Below are 24,368 nucleotides of genomic sequence, written 5' to 3'. Positions count from 1 at the left end.
TTTGCAAAGGACTTGTAATTTCTCCAAAGGAAATTACAAACAAAAAATTTGTTGTTGCAGGTTTGACTTTTTTAGAGTGAAACTTATGATGAATAAATTGCTGATATATATATAATATATTTTTTTGCAGTTAATCATTCATGTACAGTTGAAAATGGCCAGTGTGAACAGATATGTATCCCTCTTTTTAAGCAGGGAGTTCCTATCCCAAAGTGTCGATGCCAGTCAGGTTTTAAGCTTGCCAAAAGTTTCTCACAAGGAAAGAAATGCATTCGTATGTATTTACTGAGTTATTTTAAAGCAGATTTTATAAAATTATTACTTTAAGTATTGTTATTATAATAACTAAAAATGCCAAAAGTGTTTTATAAATGATGAATTTATTCAGGAGAGCCATGTAGTTTATGAATATCATAAAGTTTATATTAAAGGATATGTTATGAAATAAACTTAAATCGGCTCTAAAAAAGACTTGACCAATTCAAATTTTGTGTTTCTATATATTTATAAACCCTATGATAAATTGCCCAAAAAGGCAAACTGTCATTTCATCGATACATTGGAAAATGGTCATTTGACCACTCGCAGACCTGCCAAGTACTCTGATTTAATCGGAGTTTCTCCACTTTTTATCAGTTTACTCCGGTAATCTGAAAATTATCAGAAAACTCCGATTTCTTAAAATTTGACGGTTTTATTTTTGTATTTCTCACTCTTCCTATGTAATTTGAATAATCTGCTTGCCAAATGCAATTCTTTAAAAAAAATACTACTTTTGGTTTTGAAAAATTATCGTTTCCGATACTGAATGCGGTTTGCTTTTCGTCAGTCGCTATTTTGTGTTTATACTTATTTTTAATGAAGCTGATCTTTTTTATGAATCTAAAAATCTCTTAGAAAAAAATTTCACCTTTTCCTTCAGGGAGGGGAAAAAAAAAAAAAAAAAAAATTGTAAATATTTTTATAAAAATATTTTTAGCATGATTTGGAAATCTCAATAAAAAGGCAAGTCTTTGTAATATCAATCAAAATTGAAATGTTTAGAAATTTATTAACTACAGTAAACTTCTTAAATAATACATAGTAAGAAAATTTACAGCTAAAGAACCAATTTTTTTATTTAAGAAGTAAAGTTATCTATGTGTGTACTTCATATATAAAATAATTTTAATTTGTTTATTGCTGTTGTTTATTTAAACATTCTTTGAGTTTCATTGCTTTAAAGAAGTCTATGTCAAAACTGTGAAAATAAGGGAGTACATGGGAATAACTAGTAAAAATTTGGTATCGTAGATTTGCTCCTATTTTTTCTTGTTTGCTCCTATTTTTCTAGTCTTGTGCTCCTAAATTTTTTTATGTAGGGTTGGCAGCTCTGCACTCAGGATAGGTTTAGTGTTAACTTGGTGATTGGTAATTTTGCATTTGCAATTTTGATGCAATAAAAAAAATTGCCAAATAAATGTGGGAATACAACCAACTTTTCTGAAATCATAGTATGATGGGTTTTGATGAATTTGGTATAATCTGAAAATCATCAAACAAACCCCTAATCTTGACATTTTTAGTAAGCTGAAATGTGTCACGTAAATCAGGGGATTATAAGATTAAATCATTACCCAGATTTTCTGTTTAGAAATATTTTTGTTGTACCATGAAACATTTAGCATTACATATGAAAAATTGAGATCAGAATCAGCGTGGCAAATTTAATCATTGTTTACAGAGGAAATTGCTCTATTAATTTAAAGGTTATATTTGATGTTGGTAAAAGAATATAAACTATCATATTATTTAATGCTTATCTGAGTAGCAAAGCATGCCATATTTATGTATCAGATAAATAGTTCGTTATTTTTAATGCAACTTTCCTTTAATAATTATAAATGCATTTTAAAATCGAATTTTATCATTTGAAATTTTTAAGAAATATCAATCGAGGATACCATATTATCACAGAGATAATGAAAATGAACATTTCTTTAGTTTTTATTACTTTGCTGCTTGTTCTCACTACATATCTTTTAATAAAAATTGTTGTACAGTCAATAATAAAATCACTTGTATTTTCATTACCAAAAATTTTACCGTTTTAAAATATAGGTGTTATTTGGTAATTTTCAAATTAATAGCTTTTTTTTTTTAAATTTTTATGTTTCACTGTGCAGTAATTATTTTTATTTTTTAGCATCTTTTAAGTATCTACTATGTGTCGAACTATGATGTGCCGTTTCATTTACTAGACATCATGGGATTTAAATATTCCTTACTTAAGTTGCATGCATTCTGAATATTAAAGTATTTACTGAGATGTAATATCTCTATACTTGTGGAACAAAAAGTCAAACATTCATAGCAGCAATTGTTGAAAATATTCTATTTTTTTACTCTTAAATTAAAATTCAAGCAATATTTATGGTCATAAAACTATAAACTGTGTGTCTGGGGGATAGGGAAGAGTTTTCTTCCTATTGTGCAGTATTTCAAATAAACTAACTTTAATTGTATTTACTTTGATGGTGGTTACAAAAACACCTGATATTCTGACATAATTTAGGATATGATTATATTTGGAATAAGTGCTATTATTTTTATAAATTTTATATGTGGGGAAAAAAAAAGGCCAATATTTACTTGTTGACATTATACTTTTTTTTTCTCATTCTAGTTAATATGTAGTAAAATTGTAGGCATTTTTCCTGGAATTTTACTAAAATAAGAAGCAATTGTTAAATCAATTTTTAATAACTGTCAATAGTGATAACTGTTATAAAATTCTAGATGCTTATTTTTAATGTGCATCTATCTACATTTTTTAACCTTGTTATAAACAATTAGAAATTATCTGAATTGATGACATTAGGGATAATTCCGATCACAATAGAGCCAGATTTACATGCATTGTGCTTTCTCAAGTTCAAAATTTTGAAACCTGTAAAAGATAACTGTTTTATCCATCTCAAATTTAAGGTTTACTTTCTCTGTATATCTTGTAATTCCAATTAGCAGTTTGTCTCCAATGCCAGTTACTATTCATATTTCAGATTCTAATCTAATACCTAGCATCAAAACAAAAACCATTCTCTGCATCAATATGTCTTGCTGAATTTCAGTTATTACTTTCTCATATACGAAGTATAGAGGAAGTATTTTAATCGTCAAAAAATTCAAACTTGAGATATTGACGAATCTCCCTGAGTTTGAAAAACTCCACTTTAGCATTCAATCAGTCTGTTTGTCTACGAACAAACCCAATAATTCAAAAATATTTATCGGATGGATTTTGTTACATCAGCTTTCAACCAAATTTGTAGATTTCAGTCGAATTTTGAATGAAATCTTCTCGAGGAAATCTGGCTCTCTATCTGTTTGAGCACAAGTGGACTTAATAATTTCAAAATGCTAAAAGTTATATAGATAAAAATGATTGCTTACATAGGTTTAACATCAAAAAAATTAGCATCACTTATCAAATTTTGGTTTACTGTCAAATGGGTTACCGTCTGGTGATCTGTACTTTCCCATCATGTAAACATAATAATTCATTAACACAATGACTTAAATATATGAAATATTGCATACAATTTTGTGACTACAACTTTAGTTCTGTGTCAAATTTTAGTTTCAATCATTGATATGAAAAAACACACAAATAAAATACATATTTGCACGATAGATCCAGTAAAAATGTTAAATCATACCAAAGGTATATATTTTGTAACTATTGTTCGCTAATATCATGAAAAGTATATGCAGTTTTACCAAAGGTTCACAATTTTTTGCGGGTTGAGGGACAGGATAAGAACTTTATTTTAGAGTATACGAAGCAATTCCTTTAAGACCACACCCACTGGTTTTTCAAAGGAAAGACAAATTTATGAATTCTCAGAATTTCATGCTGCCTCTCAAAAACTGCACATTAATCATTAAATTGTTTGAATATATACATGCATTTGAATTATTTTAAATTTATCTCAAACTTTTACTTCACAGTAATTTTCTGGATTATTGAAATTATATACTTTAAAAAACCCTGCTAATTCTTAAAAATATTTATTTAAAAAAATATTATTATCTTTTGAATTTCCAGCTGCCAAGCAAGGTCAGTTTCTTCTGTATGGTCGAGGTCATCCAGGAGCAATCAAGGGCATTTCTATAGAACCAAGTGGAAAGCAGGAAGATGTCATGGCACCAATTCTGGGTCTTGGGAAACCAATTGCTATGGATTATGATGCTCATAGTCAATTTGTCTATTACACTGATGCACAGAAATTTCTGATTGGACGACAAAAAGTTGATGGCACACAGAAAGAAGTGTATTTAGAAAAAGGTATGAATATATTATTATATCAGGCACATTTGTTCTGTTAGCATTTTTTTTTTTCTTTTAGGTAGACTTTTTTTCCTTTTAGGCAAAATTTAAATTCATAAGAAATAGAATTATTTATTAAAAACATTTGATTTAATAAACTAACTAAACAAATGAAAATAATTACTTTGGAGTAAAGGAAGTGAATGAATTCTGGAGAAATGTTCAGAACTTTGTGTTTCAAATGTACCATTTTAAGCTATTGATTGAATTCTTTTTTTATTTCTTTTTGCAGGATTAAATAACTGTGAAGGATTAGCTGTTGATTGGATGGGTAGAAATCTATATTGGAGTGATGAAGGATTGCTGTCTATATTTGTTGCTAGGTTGGATGATTCAACAATAAAGAAGAGAATAGTTCATGAGAACATGTCCCATCCCAAAGCTATTGTATTAGATCCCAAAAGAGGGTACGATTTCCCTCATTTTTTAATAGTATAGTTGTTTAGTATAAAATGATCCAAATGTGAGTGAAATTATAATTGTAGATCATTATTCTGAGAGTTCTACTGATAGATATCTCAGTATTAAGAAATTTAATGACAATTTTTTTTTCTTCTGCATTCTGAACCTTATTGAGACAAAATCTAGATGAAATGTTATCTGTTTTGTCATTTCTGTCTCATTTGACATGTCACTATCACACCCTTCAACAGCTATGGAATCTCTATAGTTAAATGGAAACTGCTGAAGTGCGGATATGTTATAAAAACTATGGAAAACTACAAAAAACGAACATATATACAAAAAACTACAAAACATTCTGAAAATATCCTTTTCTCAAATCTTTACTCACGGCAATACAGTGAATGAAAGTATTTTTAGCATGATCTGTAGAGAGAGAGAGAAAAGAAATGGCAGTTGTTTCAGTATGATTAAAAACTGGAATCACTGTCCATCACAAAATATGGGAATTTGTTATGATGTTATACTCAGCATTGATGACTTAAGAAAAGCAAAAAATGCTTGATATTTAATGAAATAAAGTTATTAATGTCTAAAATAATTTATTTGATCAACGAAATTGTGTTGTGTGATTTTAAAAAAAATTTCACTTATATACACAATTAATAATAAGTAAAAAAGTCTTAAATAATTTATTTTAATAATTTTAATGTTATGTCTTAATAATAATAAATGTCTTAAATAATTTGAATAATTTTTAAAAATATTTTTTTAACTAGTTAAAATTTTTTGGAAATATTCATTCTTTAATTATTTGTTGATATTATGTTATATGTAATATATCGGTAAGCAATGCTGCTGATGATTGAGTAACCAATGTTGGAGGGTATGGCCACTATTAATTAATTTATACCAGATTTCTGATATAAACAACCATCTACTGTTGAAAACTCCTATGTTCTGCTATGTGAAACAATGATACTACCATCTTACTTTCATTTGGGCATGACTTTTTAGTTAAGTCATTTAAAAATAACTATGACTTAATGGAATTCCATTTAAATATAGATCTTGCTTTTTTTTATTCTTTTCTTTAGAATGATGTATTGGTCTGACTGGTCCAATGAAATGCAGACTTCTGGTGCATTATTGCCTGCCATTGGGGGAAAAATTAAAAGTGCATATATGGATGGAAGCAACATCAAAGATTTTTTAAGTGAAGACTTACAGTGGCCTAATGGACTGAGTATTGATTATGTCGAAAAGAAATTGTACTTCTGTGATGCATATCTTCATCGTTTGGAACGAATAGCATTAGATGGATCAAATCGAGAAGTATGTTCTAATTTGTCTTTTTCTCCCATCATTTTGTTGATTGATTAAAAAAATATTTTTCTAAAGAATTATGTTACTGTTGTATTTGATGGTATGTATGGGGAGATTTAGATAATTTTAACTAAAACGCATTATTTTACTGAAACCTTGCATAACAAATTGATTTAGGAAACATATTTATTTATTTTTTTAAAACTTGAAGAATACAGTAATTCCTGCTTTATTTTATCTAAGTGTTAGGGTACTTTTATGGGTATATATTATTAAAAGTACAAATTAATTATGAGTTGGTTAAATAGTATTATGTATTGTGTTTTATTGGATTGTGTTTTAGCAAAAATGTCTTTGTAAATTACAAGAGAGAAAGAGGGAGAGAGAAATGCTACAATTTTTTAAATGTTATAAAATTTATTTTTGTGCCATAATATTTTCAAGTGTTATTGTGGAGAAGCATTGAAATTCAGCTTAATTTTGAATAAATTAATATTTTATTTAAAATTTCAAAAAAATTTGCTGTGCTGTACTCATTTCCATCTTCCCAGGTATATGTGTGTGTCAAACTTGGTAACTGTAATTCAGTCTCGCCTGTAGAACACCAATACACACATATTATTATTAGTAGTAAAAACAGGCACACAAATATTATTAGTAAAAATAGAGAGTAAGCTTTGGTAAATTTAAAAAGATCTCACGAAAGATAGAATCTTGTGTTATATTCATTGAAATAAAATTAATTTTTTTATATGTCTTATTAAATTGTAATAAATTTTTCAGGTTTTATATGAAGATATAAACAAGGATCCCTACAAACATCGTGGCTATCCTTATGGTTTAGCTCACTTAGATGACTTTGTATTCTGGTCTGAATATCAGCATGGGCTCATTCAGCGATTAAATTTGAAAAACAAAACAGTCACTACTATAATCAAAGAAAATCCCCCATTGTTTCAGATCAAAATCTTTGACATTGCTACACAAACAGGTAAATAATTATCTACCATATTAAGAATGAACATTTCATTTTTATGCCAAAACTTTTTTATATTCTTTTGGAACGAAATTTTTTTGCAAAGTTGGAGATATAAACTTTATTAACATTTCAGAATTATGACATTTCAGTTTTGTATCTTTATTTATTCTAAGATATTGCATGGATCAAATTATATATATTATACAGTATGAGAAATTATGAAGCTGGAATCAAGAATGAAAGTATAATTTTACTAATTTCTGTTATCAATATATTTTGTGTTGAATGGTGTAACCAGGTACTTACAAAATAGATGAATTATGGATAAGTGCATTAACCTCTAGCTTACGGCCGGTACAACTATTGTACCAGACTTTTTTATCTTTCCTTATGGCTCGGTACAACTGCTGTACCAGAAATGAGTTTGAAATTGAACACTACTGAACCCTAATTGCCTCGTAAAATCCTTTCTCTTTTGTGTTGCACCCCTTAGGGTCAGAAGATTTCGTCCATCAGTTGTTATAATCATTTTTGGCACTAGTCATGCAAACCCTGTTTTTGCGGCATTTTTTTGAAAAAAATAACATTCCTAAGAGGTATGGAATGAGTTTGCATAATTTCATTTGTGAGTAGTACTTGAATGAAAACTTTCGTGTTTTCTCCTGTTTCTTAATTTTATAACTTTATAAATTCCTTAATATTTTAACTTAATATAATTTTGTAACTTTACAATAAGTTGGACCCATCTATTCGTCTAAATATTTGAACCAAGAATTTACTTGAAAGAATTTATTAAACATTTGAACAAGAAGAATTACTTGAAGTTTCATTTCTGACGGAATGGTATTATGAAGGTAATCGGCACCCTAGGCAAATTGTTACTTCTTCGCTCCCATTCGTCACAAATGATGCAGAAAAACTAAATGAAACCTTTTTTTTTTTTTTCACTCTGTCATTATATTTTACATTCAAAAGTGAGAAAACACTTTATTTTTTCCTCATGCTTACTCTCCCCCCCCCCTGCTGGAGCCATGGGCATATATATATATACTTCTCAGTCACTAATTTATTAGTCTAACACTGTATTAAAGAATCCACAACTTACAATTTTTCAGCATTAAATTTTAATACTTGAACTGGATATATTGCTGCTAAAAATACATTTTGGTTTTGATTTTTAAGTAAGCTGTCAGTTTCACCATTATTTTTCATAATTTAGGAAAACGATTGATTTAATAATTTATAATTAATCATTCATTAAAAGTTATGATTCTAATTTTAAAATATTGAAGGAGGAAATCTATCAAAAATAATAAAAGTTTTTTGCTAACTACTTTTCAGCGTAATATTATCACAATATAATCTTATGTATCGAATTCTAGGTAAACCATATCTAATCTTATTTTTTAAAATTGTCTTATATCTGGTAATTACCTATGTATTAGTAAATTTTCTGCAGGAAAATAATTTTTTGTTATAATTTAGTTATTGATTGTATGCAAAATTGAGCATATTTTTCAAAAATACTACACTGCAATGAGTAATTGAAATTCTCAGAAAAAAAAAGTCACTATAAATTGTAAGAATCGTCAATAGAATAGGAAAACGTTACTAGTAATTATATTAAAAGCAGTTCAAACTATATTAGGAATAAACATTATATTCGATTTCTGTGTGTGCAATATATTCATACTAAAACATTCAAAGATATTTTAATCTTGAAAGCAGATAATTGTTATCTGTGTTATGCACAAAGAAATGGGAATATTTTTTAAAAGGAAATGTAAACAATTAGGATCCTTATGCATGATATATATGTTGTCACATTTTATCAAAATTGACGAGTTGAATAACAAAATAAAATTCACAATCATGTGTTCTAGCTTTATAAGAGTGGCTTTTTAGAGGCGCTCCTCCTCAGGCTTAAATCGGCTGTCTTCGAACAGTGGGCATAAGAAACAACAGCTTTATAAGAATTAAATTTACAGCTTCATTAATGCTTGAGAAATTTATTTAATTACAAATATGATTGAAAAATTGACAATATTTTGTTTAATGTGCTAAATAACTATGCAATAGTTATCCTAATTGCAATTTATTTAATGTCATAATATTTAATTCAATACTTTCTCCTACAGAAATATTAAACTAATGTTTCAGAAAAAAAAATTGTAGTAAAAAGCTTTTTCTAGGGTTCAGACATGGTGGAACCGCAAAAAAGCAACCTGATTACGATGGAGAGGGCAGATGACCAATTACCACTACAGGTGGTCGAAATCGGAACGGTTATTTCCAACAATCGCCTTTAAAAGAGGGGGGGGGGCATCTTCTAGCCTTTCTCAATGAATACCCATATTCAAAGTAACTTTTCTGAGTTGGATTCCCGAAGCTAAAAGGTTAAAAGGTGATGTTCACAACATATTATGACAGTTGTTATTAATTCCTGGGCACCTACTTATTATTGAATAAATATCTCCACTAATCGAGTCCATTATTAAAAATAAGTTTCAGTTTCCATTGAATTATTATTTTCTAATAACATTCACACCACAATATAATATGGTTATAATTTTGGCAGTTATTTCTTTATTATATGCAAAAATTTATTTTCTTGTTGGATTTGCTCCTGTTTTCCGATATCATGCATTTAACCAACAATTTATTTTTTGAAAATATTAGTTTTGAATGCAGTTTTGGGAACATGTTTTTCCTCCTGGATGTTTACTTTTTAGATTTTAGCATTCTTATTAAGTTCTTTGTGATTAAAATAGCTGACCATTCATTGCATTTATACATTAGAGTTTCGATATTAGGCATCAAACCATATTTGGTTGGATGTAAATGATACTGGTTTGTAAAGTTGGGAGAGTGATCTCTGTGATCATTTGATCCAGGAAGTAGTCAATTTTTTTTTGCCCGTTAACTGTCAGTGTTAGATTCTAGAATGTGTATAAAAAATTTTCTAGGTATGATTAAAAAGGATTGAATTTTTTTTCTTTCTTTTAGGTATAAATGAATGTAGTGCTAATAATGGAGGATGTTCCCAATTATGCCTTGCAACCCCCGAAGGACATGTTTGTGCTTGCAGAGATGCTTATTCTTTAAGTAGTGATGGCATCACTTGCACTGGTAATCTATAACCTTAATTATATCAGTTTTTTAAATGTTATTTATGTTTTTTTCTAAAAATATACTCAGATTTTATTTTAAGTATCTTTTTCATACTAATTATATGTCTAAAGAGAGTAATAATTTTTCTTTTTATTAAGTGTTATGCAATATTCAGTGCTGATCATTTTATTAAATAAGAACAGCTTCTTTTTTTTTAGATTCTGACATCCCAATACTTTGAAATTTTTTAATATATGTGACAAATATATTTCATATATTTCAACTCCTTTGGAGTTGATGTTTGTAGTGTTGATAGAAAAAAACCACTTCATATATTTTTTTTAATAACTAAGTTAAACATAGGGAGAGCATGAACTCTTTCTAATTTTTTCATGTATTTAATATGAGTATAAAAGCAAGAAAATTACTGCTATTTGTATGATACATTCGTAAATGAAATTATTACCATTGGGTTTTAATTAAAAACAAGTTTGAAATAATTTCGAATAATTACATGTAATAAAAATACATGAATATCTACTACTATTTCAATTTTTTTTTTTTTTTTGTTCTTCCTAAATAGCATTTCTTTTTAAATAAATCCTTCCTTTTCATTTTGCTTGCAAAAAGTTATGGTATTGTTGTCGTTAGTATTAATTTTAATTCATGCTCAGCAATTTTGAAACAGTTTTTGACTGCCCATTTTTAAAGAAAGACATTTAATCATAATTTATTATTATATAATAAATTAGTTGAGCTTATTATTTGTATGATTTAATTTTTTCTTTGAATCCTTTCTTGTAACCATAGTATACGACGCTCTTTATTGCTTTATTATTAATTATATTTTGAGATATTTTTTTTAATTCCTGTTTTCATATTCATCAAATTTAAAAATAATTTTCTTAACGTCGTGTGTACTAATATTTTAAATGCAAAATAATTATTTTCTAATCATAAATTCTTTATACTTTCATCATTTGTATTAAATTACCTTTATTTAATATGTTTATTTTTTTGCACTTAAAGGTTCAACAAATTACACTGAGCCTAGCCGATGCAAAGAAGGAGAGTTTGAGTGTGTGAAAAATCTGCGTTGCATTGATGTACGATACCTGTGTGATGGAGACAATGATTGTGGGGATGGTTCAGATGAAGACTCCTCTACAGGTGGAAAATGTGGTGAGAAATGTTTAAATTTGCATGTAATTTCTCTTACATAGTAATTATGATTTTTTTCTTTTTAACTTTTACTCAAAAATCTCATGGAATAATGACTATTTTTGAAGCTCCAAAGTTAAATCTCATTATTTTTATAAAGATATTTCTTTTTTTATTGTTCTTAAATACTTTAATCTTTACAAAAGTTGAAAACATAAGGATGATTGCTTTTTGCATTTTTCTTTTTTAAAATAACTTGCTAATTTCTAAGTTTTCAAGAAGAATCAAATTAATATCAGTAATAATAATATATTTAATAACAAGCATAAGTTAATAACAAGCAAACATAGTTTGAAAATGCTACGTAAATTCCTTCCCTTCATTCACTCTAGTTTGAAAAGGCTACAAATTCCTTCTCTTCATTTGCTCTTTTTCATATTTTAAATTTAGTGACTTCTCAGTGTATATTCATTTTCAAAAACCTGATAACACTATTTAATTAATCCTGTTAGGTATAATGTTAATATTTTATAAAAAATGTTCATATTTTGGGTATGTATTTAAAATATTTTATTAATTAATCGGTCTGTGTGTACTGCAATGGGTTCTATTTCCCTTAGAAGAATTCCATTGTCGTGTGGATCAGTTTCAATGTGATCACAATCGTTGTATTTCCATCCACTGGGTATGTGATGGAGAAAAGGACTGTAAAGATGGTTCAGATGAAGAGCCCACTACCAAATGCAGAAGTAAGTTTGGTGCCTTAAATTATAAAATTATTATTTTAAAATGACGTCACTTATTAAAATTTTGAATGCTTTTTTTTTGCAAAATTTATAATAAGAGTTTTATATTTTGCTGTTTTACTTCATTAATGGATATATTTTGCATTCTTTATATTTTCTTTTAGATTATACTTGCAGTCATAATATGTTCACTTGCAAGGAAAGTGGCCGATGCATTCCAAATAGTTGGACTTGTGACTCGGATCTAGATTGTGGAAATGATGATGTATCGGATGAACATGAAGATTGCGGTAAATTCTTATTTTTTGTTTAAGATATATTCGAATTAGCTTTTGGAGGTTTTTAAATTTTGTACATAGTTTGAAGAAATAATATTTGGCCGTTTTTGCTTTAAAATAACTTCTTGGCATCCTTTTGTTTTTGATGGTTGATTATAGAAGAGTTTTCAAATAACAATAAGCTTAAATTGTTCAACATGTACTGTCTCAGTTTCATTGGGGAATACTTGAAATTTGATAATATTATTTTTAGTAGAATTTCCCATTTTTTTCAGTTATTAATATATTTTTTCCAATAAACAATTTTAAGTACATCAAAATTGTTTTCAAATCTTTAGTTCTTTAATTGTGTTTCTGTATCATCAACATTGGATGAATTTTGGAACTTTGGTTTCTTTTGAAACTATTTTTTAAATCCTGAAAGATTTTTCATTTTTGTTTGACTATTTATAAAAAGTGTATTTTGTAATGGAATTTGATTGTTTGATTTATTCATTTAAAAAGCATGCTTTTGAGAATATCAACAAATTTATCAGTAATGAAATAAAACTATCATTTTTATTTAAACAACTTGAAAAAAGAAGTGAGCAAAAATATGAGATTTAAAAAAAAAAAAAAAAAAAAGATATTCATTTAGTTTGTGACATTTGAAGTATTTTAAAATGAAAAGCATTTTTCCGCTGTGACTACAGTATACAATTTAATTACTGTTTGCTCAAAAGGTTTTAGCATTTCTGGTGATTATTTACTTCACAGATGTTTCTTTATCATGGAAATGTTTCAACTCATTCACATTTTTTCAAAAATAATATGATAATTTCATTTTTGTTTTAATTTATTATTTACATCTAAATACATGATTTTTTAGAATATCTTGAAAGTTTTCTTCTGTATTTGCAGAATATCCTGTGTGCAAAGAAGAAGAATTTCGTTGTGAAAATAGAAGGTGCGTTCCTCTAGAGTATGTCTGTGATGGTGACGATGACTGTCGGGATGGATCTGATGAGCAATCCTGCAAGCAGAAATGTGATGGGCCTTATGAATTTTCTTGTGATGGCGGTACACTCTGTTTAACTGAAGATCAGAAGTGTAATGGTTGGATAGATTGCAAAGATGAGACAGATGAACAAGGCTGTGGTAATGTTTATTTTCTCTTTTACCTTTGAACAAATATATGAAGATAAATTTTAGATTTTTAAAAAAGGTGTTTAAGTAATTTTATTTAAAAAATTACCTTTTTTTGAATTGTATGACATATGACCAGATACATAATGAAAAATGTTTTAAAATAGTTATATTTTTAAATTTTTACATAAAATAACATTGAAACACATCTATGAGGACATAATATACCAGTTAAATGACTAAAGTTTTTTAAAAATTGGAAAAAAAGAGTTATTGTTAATTTAATAAAAGGTATAAAGCAAAAATTTTTTAGTTTAGAGCTTTATCAAATGATTTTCTAAAAAATTTGCAAATAGCTTAAGAAATATATTACCCAATTCCTGAATTAAAAAATTATTCTATTTTTATCCATTCTTTAAATATTCATGTTCAATTGATAAATATTATGAAATTTTCAATATTTTTCACATTGTGAAGCATTAAAATAACTATAGAATATTTCGAAATGAATAGATTACATATTCCCTAATTTAGGAGTCGTAGAACATGTTGAGAAATTATTCTAAATTTGAACAAAAATATGCATTATTTTTTAAATTTGAAGTTTTTGTTAGAAAATTCAACCAAGATTAGAATTTCAGAAAATAACTTTTAAAGATGTAAAATAGCATTAAAGTGTATATCAATGCAAATATAAAAATTAGCAAATGAACTTAGAAACGAAATTTAAACAGTTTTATGAAGAAAACTGTTCAAACATTAAAGATATTAAATAAACAAATTTTCATATTTTTAAAAAAAGTCAATTTTTTTAATGCAGTGACATGCTGTAAACTAGTATTTTAAATATATTACTATTTTTTCACACTCGAATGTAAGTATGCTAATATGTATTAGCCACTATTTCATTGTGAGATTAAGGAAAATAGATATTGATCGACAAATTAATTTAAAAAGAACTGCAAAGAACTTAAAAAGAACCTCAAATATAGCTCTTTCCTATGATTATTTTAATATTTGACATTTTTTTATCATTTCATTTCATAAGTACTAATAATGTTTAAATTACTTGATAATTTCGGACATATTAGCAAATAGTTCTAGTTAAAATGTTCAATCAATGAAATTATTATTTTCATTTTTCTTATTGTATTGCTAATTTAATTGTTTGTGGTCCTGATAGGTAATTTTTTAAATTCAAATATTCCTTTACAATTTAAAATATGTTTTGTGCATATTTTATTTTCTTTAATTTTACACAATCATTTTACAGTATATTGTCAAATTTGTTGTTGAATTGAATTCCTAAAAAGTAACAATTTATCTTAGTTTCAAAGAGAAATAATGAGAATTTAATATACCATCTGATTCTAGAATTGTTCTATACTTATTGAGTAAAATATAGAAATGATATTTGCTTTCTCTATCTTTAAACATGTTTTATATCTGATTTCATTAGAATCAACTATGAAGAAGACCATCTGTCCAAAGGATAAATTTTTATGCTCTGATGGAACTTGCATTCCCAGTACTTGGAAATGTAACATGAGATATGACTGTGTTGACAGAAGTGATGAAATGAATTGCAGTATGTATACTTTTGATTGTAGCATTATTTATTACAAAAAAACTTATTGGTTTGTTTTTAAAGTGGGATTTTAAAGAAAAAGTTAAGGCTTTAAAATTATAGTATGTTTCCTAATGTTTTTAAAGATATTAACATACAAAATGGAAGCGGGGATATCCTTAGTCATTCATCTTAGGAAAGTTGATAACTTTAGTGGAACATGACCACATTTGGTGTAGTCTTATTGATCATCAGATAATTAAGGGTTAACATACAAAACTTTAATATTAAAATAGATTAGTAATAAAATGATTTTTACTTTCAAAAATAGGATGAAGGGAAAGAAAATATATTATGAAAAGTTTTCTTTTTTACTGTATTATATTATGCTGAAGTTTCCTGAATATACTCAAATTTTAAACAGAGTACAAAATTGTGTGAAATATTTTTTTTCTTTGGCTCATTTCTTTTATATATTTTAGAAGAAAAACATACCTTTTCTATTTCTCATTATGAAAATAATTTAATAAATTTTTTAGAATTAATTTCCTTAATAAATTTCATATAATAAGAAATAACTGAAATGCTTTGTTGAATTGCTTTTTGATTTTTATTGTGTTGCTATTATTCAGAAATTGCAAAAAAAGTTTTATTTAATTTTCCAGCTAATGTAACCTGTGCTGATAATGAACATTTATGTGCTTCTAAAGATCAGTGCATATTAAATACCTTTGTATGCGATGGTCATCCAGATTGTGAAGATAAATCTGATGAAAAGGATTGTAGTAAGTGAATTTGAAAGAGATCTAAATTCTGGATAATCTGTGTCATTTGCTTAAATTTTGATCCAGTTTTAACTAAATATACGCTTCTGTAATTTATATAGAAGAACGCATCAACACCTGCATTTTTCCAAGTCATTTGTGCGACAATAAAACTCGATGCATCAATGTCACCCAATTTTGTGATGGTACCAATGATTGCAGTGATGGATCTGATGAAGGAGGCATGTGTGGTAAGTGAAAATTTTCCAATTTCCAGATTTATTTATGGAATTATTAATTTTTTATGCAAAAATAAATTATTCAAGCTTTTTATATACAGTCAAACCTTGCTTATCAAGCACCTCACATAATGAGTAACCAAAATGTTAAAAAGTGAATGGCTCAACAAGTGATGTTTCACAGAACAAACAGCGAAGTGATACTGTGATGTCACAAGCTTCATTGTCTTGTATTAGTTTGAATTGAGCACTTGTTTGAAGAAAGACTTAGGGAAAGTTTTGGCCAGATAACATTATCAAACATGACTCTGATGGAATGAGCAGTATCTGTGAAGCCTTAATTAATGAAATTTTGTATCTCGTCAAGATTATTAGGTTAGAGGTGGGTTGAAACGACATTGAAGAGCTGATGTAGGAACATAGCCAGAACTATTGAAGGCCTTCTACATTCTGTGTTATAGTAAAAAGGTAAAGGAAATTTGGTCAAGAGAAGAAAAAAATAAATTCAACAGAGCAATGATCTTTTAGTAAAATAAGGAAGATGCTGAAAGCCTAGGAATTTATTGCATCATATATTGAGAAACGCTACTCTGATATGGCAATAGCTATGTACATTACTAATTTCTTTAACAGTAATGCTGTGTCTCATTTTCATTAGATCATAAAATAAAGCAAAGCCAAAGATACATTTTTTAGATAATTTTCTTCCTTAAAAGCATGCATTATAAATAATAATTTTTTTAATTATTTTTTTTACCAAGTTTTACTTGGATTCATATAGAAAAGATTGTTTTACATTATGAGTAAGATTGGGGAGCAAATTATGCTTATTAAGCAAGGTTCTACTATAACCATTTCTTATGTAATCAGAATTTATTTATATATTGCTTTTAATGTGTTTGTTATTTTAGAAACCTTATTCTTTCTCACTGTATTTTAACTGACTAATAATTATTTTTCACAGCTGTTTATGAATTGGCTGATTGAATTTTTTTCTTTGTTTTATATCTCCTTGTTTCAAAAGCTTGATTGTTACTTTCTCATGTATGAAGTTTGCAAACAAAAGTGTTATAATCTTGCCTAAATTTTGACTTGATATTTGATAAATCTTCATGTTTTAGAAAATTTGAATTAAAAAAAAAACCCTGAAAAATATTCTTTAAAATTCATGTAGTAATTAATGTAATTAATTTTTAAATTGATCTCTAAATGCAAAGAATGAAACAATCTTGAGAGATTAAATTTGGTACTAGATCTTTGCACCAAAATTGTACATTCAAATTTGGTGTCAAATTTTAAATATTTTTTCCAATATTTTTCATTTATTCCATTTTTTATCCATCAGCACAAGCTCTGTTTATTTGCTCAAATGCGTGTGAACATTATAATTTGGAAATGTTTTGGTGTAGAAAGAGACAAATCTGAGCATGTATTTATCATCAGGTTCTACATCTGTATGGCCTTTGGCTCAGATGGGGCTATTAATGCTATCTGATCAAATGTTAGATAAAATCAATAAAAGTTGATTGTTTGCTTATTTTCTTATGCCTATGCCTATGAATATGATAACTTAAAAATGCTAGAAGTTTGAAAAGAAAAATTTGATATATAATTGTAACACCAAAATTATAGATAAGTATCAAATTGTGGACTGAATCATTCCACAAGTGCAAGTAAAATGTGCATTTGATTCTCTATCTAACCAGCACAGTTCTCTATCTAACTCTCAGTGCTTCATATTGTCAAAAAAAAAAAAAAAAAAAAAGCCAAGAAAGTTAAGAACATTTTTCTAGTTGTGTCAATGATTACTTATCTTTTTGTATTTTTTTTTTTGGAAAAATAAGTTAGTAAAAATACTGAAATAAATTTTTATAGCATGTATCATGTAAAATGTAAAAATATTTATATATATTTTTTATTTTTAGAATATGAGCAATGCTTCATGAGTCGATGTATGTACTTATGTCAAACTACTCCAACTGGCCACATTTGCTACTGTCCTCCAGGTCTCTCACCTACCTTGGATGGAAATTCTTGCACAGGTAATCTTAAGTATATTAACATATTAAATTATTCATTAAAAAAATTATTATACATATATGCAACATACAAATATTAATCATATTTAGTTTGTTTTTTTTAAAATTAAAATATGTATTGTATCTTATTATCAACATTTTACCTTGTTTTTTTAAATTTTTACTGACAACAATCTGTTTAAAGTCAATATCATGTTTCTGTTTTTCATTGAAAATTCAAAAATGAAATATTTTATATCCAGAAAAAATCAAATATTATAATTACTATGAACAAAAATGAAATATTTTATTTATTTTAAATCTGATTATTTTGCTCATAAGAACAGTAAGTAAGTTTTTTTCCCCTTCTGTATATAACACATCTAAATAAGATTTTAATAATAAATGTATAGCATTTTTAACTTCATAAAAGTATTAATTTTTTAAAGACTCTTCTTCTTTTGAGTCTTCTGAAATTGTTTCTTCATAGAAGTGGTCTAAAGTAATGTTAATTTTTGTACACTTGGAAATTTTCTTCAAACTTATTAACTTAATTTCTTATAGAAATTCCTGCTTGTGAACAGTGGGGCATCTGCAGTCAAAATTGCATTCAGCTGAAACATGGTCATAAGTGTGCATGTGAACCTGGGTATTATCTAGAGCCTGATTATTATACGTGCAAAAGTAATGGTAAGTGCTATTATTTATGTTTATTACAACTCTAAAGATAAATAAATTATATTTTTGAAATATAAACAAAATATTTAGATTATTTAAAAAAATGATTGATTTGATAAATAATCATTCTTAACACATTGCCACACACTTTTAATTCTTGCAAAATCTTGTATGGATATCAGATGATTAAATTACTTTTCAGTTATTCAGACTGAAATATTTGTATTACTACTTTTATGAACTGCAGTATTTGGAATTGTGATTTAATAATGCATTATTATTATTATTTTGACTTTTGTTCCTATTGAAATTGCTATATGTGTGAATTTTGTTTTATTGATTTTTATTATTTGAGATAATTAGGAAGTGATTCTTATGCTTATTATAAACTGTAATTGTAATATAATTCTTTTTTTTGTGAGCTTATTTTATATTGCTTTTCAGTTATAATGATTTGAATTGTCATGAATTACAAACAAATAGGATTAATTTTTTTTAAATTATTTAATTTCTTTAAAATTTTTAGTAAATTAATTTTATTTTCAAAGTTATTTTTGGAATTAATTTTTGTTGGAAATTAAAAACAAAAACAAAAAATAATAAAGTAAAAAAAAAAATCTTGTTATTTACATTAAGCATTTAAAAAAAAATAATTTTTATCTTTTGTGTCGGAACTGATATTAAAAAATATTTTTTAAACTATAATGGTTCCCAAATGTTTTATTTATTGGATCTGTGAAGTGCATTCAAAGAATATTCATTAAACTTTTTTTTTATTTATTGCTTAATATGTAACTTATCAAGATATGGAAAAAATACATGTAAAAATATTTTAAAAATAGTAAACTGAAGATTCAATGATTAAAATTTCAAATATGCTAAACTTTTGAATTAATAATCATAATTCCACTTTAGATTCTACAGAACCTTACATCATTTTCTCCAATCGTCATGAACTGCGGAGTGTCGATTTGAAGACGATGGCTGTGAAGCCATTGATCTCTGGATTGCAAAACACTGTGGCTGTTGCTTTTTATCATTCTGAAAAGGGAGATTTGATCTTCTGGACCGATGTTGTGGAAGATAAGATATACAGAGGATACATCATATCTGGATGTAAGTATTGAATATTTGAGAAAATCATTTATAATTTATTTAATTTATGAGCAACAAAACACTGTATTTGTGGTTGGACACATATTTCTGATTTCTTTTTACATAGTTATATGAGGTTTGATTTATTTCATGGTTCATGAAATTTTTCATTGCTTTTCTCTAATGTGTTTTCAAGATTGGAGCACTTTGTTTTCAGTGATGATATATTGTTTTAATATTTTTAGGATTTAAGTATTAGAATATAAGTAATTAAATTGAAAATTCTTTTTGTAAGTTAATAAAAGTGAGTTTTTAAGTGTTGCTTTTATTAAATTTATTTCATGTTTTTTTTTTTCAAACCTACAAATATTTTTTTTAAAAAATTAGTTCTTTGAAACTGATTATTTGTATTTCATATAAATTAAATGGAATCGCATGAAATCTTGCACAAAAAAAAAATCACTGTAAATTTAATCTTTATTGTTTGTAGCCTTGACCAATATAGAAGTAGTGGTACAGACAGGACTAGCTACAGCTGAAGGTTTAGCAGTCGATTGGATAGGTGAGAATCTGTATTGGGTGGAAAGTAATCTAGATCAGATTGAAGTGGCTAAATTAAGTGGACAGCACAGGAGGACATTGATTGCTAGCAATATGGAAAATCCCAGAGCTATTGCTTTAGACCCACGTTTTGGGTAAGATTTGTATGAGTTATAAAAAGTATCATGGCAATAAGTATTAATTTTATATAATGGAATTTTATTATAAGTGGAGTGGATTTTATACTATAATTATGAGACTTCTTGTCAATAAACAGGTTCTTAGTCTCTCCAGTGGAATATCATTCTGTATTTTCTCTTTCCTTCTTTCTCTCTTTTTTTTTAGTATGAAGAAATTATTATTTCAATTTTAATCAATTTATTTTAAAGTTTTTGAATTTAAAAAATTGTTTTAGATAGTTGATTTAGATTTTGATATTTAGTCACGGAATTTTTAAAAATTTCCTTATAAAATAATCTATCTATTATTACTTTATGTCTTTACAAAGTAAACATTTAAAAAAAGTTACAATTTCTGCTTCTTGAACCATGTGGAGTTAATAATGTATTTTTTAGTCATTGCATTTATTTTTTAGAAATTTCTTTCACTGTAAATTCAAAAAAATAATAATAGGAAAAAAATTCTTTAAATTGTATTTTGAAAATTTTAAGATGTGTTCAAAGCATTTGTTTCAAAATTATGAAATCACTATTTCTGATGTATTTCACTTTGTAACTTTCATTAGTGCTTGTCAAAGTAATTCTTGCATATGTTTTAAATTTCTTCCATTTCATGTAATTTTTCTGAAATTTTCGATTTTAATATTTTTTTAAATGTTGCTTGTACATTTACTTTTTTTTTTTTTTTTTTTAACATATTGGTGTCCAAAATGAATCAAAGGAACATTCATTTTTCATGCATTTTAGTTACCCAGTGTTCAGTGATCCATTTAGTTGAAAATATTGTTAAATTCTGTAAAACCCAAGTTAAATAGAAATTTACGTCTATAAAAATATTTAAAACTTTAAATGATCTGTTGTAAATTATACATAACAAAAAAAAAAAAAAAAAAAACTTTTTTTTTTATACACGTATTTGTATACATGTTTATATCTTTTTACATAAATTAACTTTCCATACTACATTAGTTTTACTGTACTAATGAAAATGTTTTGTCTTTTCTACAAACTTGATAGATAATTATAATATAAAATGAAAAATTATATTTGCAAAAAGAATGCAGTTATTTTTCTTATTAGTTTTCCTTTAAGGTATTTCTAGTGTTATATATTTGACAATGAACTAGTACTGCAATGGCCAAACAGTGACGTTTTGACTTCGGGGCCAAAAGACTTACTGGTTAAGGCCCAGTTTCACCTAAAAACTATCATGTAAATGATTCTGGTGCATGTTCAATCCATTGAAGCCCAGTGTCCTCTCACTGGTGTGGTACGGAAATTTGGAGGAAGTGCAGCTTGAGGGGCATCATTGTCATCTGACAGTGGTTCAGAATTATGAGATCCATTCCAAAATAGCCCTTGTGTTGCTTTAAAATGGGACATTAATATAATCAAACTAAACAGATAATGAGCTAAATTAATCCAATTTTCTCTTATATGGATTTAATGGTTATTAATTTTTAAAAATAATTATTTATCATGTATATTATATTTTACCACCTGAATAATATTTTTATATCTTATTGAATCATATCTTATAAATTTTATTTGCTAAATTATTTTTTTAAGCATGTTGTTTTGGACTGACTGGGACACATCCTCACCTCGCATCGAGAGAGCTTCCATGAGTGGTGAAGGGCGTTCTATTATCTGTCGGGTAGATGACATCACAGATGGTGGTTGGCCAAATGGATTAACCCTTGATTATGTTGCAAAGAGAATTTATTGGATTGATGCTAGGTTTGTATTGACTTGTTAAATTTCCATTTTTAACATAAAATATTTTTTTCATATTTAAGTATCTATTTAGAGTTATGAAGCAATTGATGTTCTCTTATATGCATTAAAATTTTAGGCACCTTTTAATTAATTTTCAGCAAAAAAAATTTTATTCTTCTGCTGACCATTCTTTAAAAATTAATTCCAAAGCAACCAAGTTTTCAAAATCAGAAGACACGAAATACAGCTGCACTCATACCAACAATAAAGATATGGTTGTAGCATCAAACTAAAGAATACCATCTTTTATTTGTGATTTATTCACACAATACATTATTCTTATAAATGGAGATAGGACTCCTCTAATCCACTTTCACTTTTGGCACGAGAGTCTATGTCTCTAGTAAAAGTATTTTTTACTGACATCTGGGCTCTATTATGTTTCAAATATCATTCAACCAAAGTAGTTTCTATACCCTTCTAAGTCTCTTTAGGCTTAATCATCCACAACTTAAATTCCTTTGACTTTTTTGCTTGTCTTATATGCACTCTTTTGACACCATATGCAATAGAAAATTTCTTGACATAATCTAAAATTAACCTTCAAACTGCTTGAAGTTAGCATCAATAACATAAATTCAAAATGTTAATTCATTCTGACTCTTGTCAACGTGAAAATCAGTATTGATGTGGCAACTTTCCTATAGAAACATTCTGAAATATGTCACCTGATTTATCTACTGATCCTATTTTCATCAGAGTGATGTTTTGCACTTCCTAGTATATTTTGATTTAGAAACTATATGCAAGAGTTGTAACAGTGTGTTTTTCTAAAGTACTTTTTTGTTCAAAATATTATTTAAAAAAAAGCTTGCAATTTAAAAAAAGTTAGCAGTTGTTGTAATGTTTTGATGATTATTGCTTGATCTAATATTTGGAGATCGAAAGTAAATAAAAAAGATGTGTGTGTTGTAGATTGAAAGTAAATATAAAGATGTGTGTGATGCCTTAAAAATAAGCTTCATTAGCTTCAAAGTAAGTATTCATTAGCTTACTTTTCATTCAAATGTGTTGTTATTGATTTTGCATATTGTCAGATTTTAATAAAATCCAACATTACTCAGAAGTACAAAAAATTGTAAATTCTTGTTATGTAACTGTAATTAATAACTTGAATGTCTCTTTGACTAATTTCAGATGTATTATTTTGTAAAAACTCTTGATGTTTGTTGCAGATCGGATTCTATTCATACTATCACTTATGAAGGCAAGGATCATAGGGAGGTTCTTCAACATCATGAGAGTCTATCGCATCCTTTCAGCATTGCTTTATTTGGAAATTATGTTTATTGGACTGATTGGAGAACAAATTCTGTTTTAAGGGTATTTTTTTTTTGTTTAATAGCACTCTAGCAGCATTCATAAATTTCTCAGCATTTTGTTTTATGTTATATTAATTTGGGAAAAAAAATGAGCAATTAATTTTTATTTTTGTAAAAATTAATTTCTTTGTTAAAATCTCTTTGAAGCTAAGATGATCATGTGAAGTACTTTCCGTATTTTCCCTAATTTACTTCCTATAAATTTCAGGCATTTGGGTAAAAAAAAAACTCTTCACTTTCTGGCATGAGGGTTATAGGATTGATGCGAAATAAATTAATTTGTTAAAGTAGTTTTCTTTGGACATTAAACTTTTGTATTATAAGTACATTTTAATATGCTTGTATTGTAATTTACTTTTTAATATTGTCTTTTCATTTTTTTTTCTTATTAAGCTTATTTTTTAAATTTGAAAGCTTCCTGTTGGTATATCACATGTCTTTCTTAGTCCTCCCCCCACTCATTGTATAAGATTTTTTTTTTTTACTTGATGAATTTGTCTGCTGTAATTGAATTGTTATACATTCTATACAGTAGCTTCAAAGTCATACTTTTTAAAATAAGCCAATGGACTCTTTCTTCTAACTTTAACAAATTCACCTCCTCTTCTTTTGAACTTTATTAGGAATTGGGGCATTCCCTGCACCCCCTGCAGGGAATGCCCCAATTCCTAATAAATGATAAATAATGAT

At 26.9% G+C, this 24,368-nt stretch overlaps 1 protein-coding gene across 5 annotated transcripts in view; it reads left to right on the top strand.

Moving 5' to 3' along the window:
* Positions 1-24,368, top strand: part of LOC129972445 (low-density lipoprotein receptor-related protein 1-like) — a 199,773-nt gene that overhangs the window by 71,251 nt on the left and 104,154 nt on the right. For 4 of the 5 annotated variants that reach the window (XM_056086586.1, XM_056086587.1, XM_056086585.1 and 1 more), the window contains exons 11-29: positions 131-274; positions 4,088-4,327; positions 4,602-4,776; positions 5,869-6,106; positions 6,881-7,088; positions 10,083-10,205; positions 11,217-11,369; positions 11,969-12,097; positions 12,259-12,384; positions 13,273-13,509; positions 14,957-15,085; positions 15,730-15,849; positions 15,951-16,079; positions 17,993-18,109; positions 18,650-18,775; positions 19,679-19,879; positions 20,349-20,553; positions 22,147-22,317; positions 23,532-23,679. In XM_056086586.1, the coding sequence (XP_055942561.1) occupies positions 131-274; positions 4,088-4,327; positions 4,602-4,776; positions 5,869-6,106; positions 6,881-7,088; positions 10,083-10,205; positions 11,217-11,369; positions 11,969-12,097; positions 12,259-12,384; positions 13,273-13,509; positions 14,957-15,085; positions 15,730-15,849; positions 15,951-16,079; positions 17,993-18,109; positions 18,650-18,775; positions 19,679-19,879; positions 20,349-20,553; positions 22,147-22,317; positions 23,532-23,679 (3,119 nt within the window). The remainder of the gene's footprint in view (positions 1-130; positions 275-4,087; positions 4,328-4,601; positions 4,777-5,868; positions 6,107-6,880; positions 7,089-10,082; positions 10,206-11,216; positions 11,370-11,968; positions 12,098-12,258; positions 12,385-13,272; positions 13,510-14,956; positions 15,086-15,729; positions 15,850-15,950; positions 16,080-17,992; positions 18,110-18,649; positions 18,776-19,678; positions 19,880-20,348; positions 20,554-22,146; positions 22,318-23,531; positions 23,680-24,368) is intronic. The other variant, XM_056086584.1, reaches the window with a different exon arrangement.

Source organism: Argiope bruennichi, chromosome 6 (genome assembly GCF_947563725.1).
Source record: "Argiope bruennichi chromosome 6, qqArgBrue1.1, whole genome shotgun sequence".
NCBI lineage: Eukaryota > Metazoa > Arthropoda > Arachnida > Araneae > Araneidae > Argiope > Argiope bruennichi.
The sequence above is the reverse complement of the archived record's forward strand: the minus strand, read 5'-3'. Positions and strand labels throughout refer to the sequence as shown.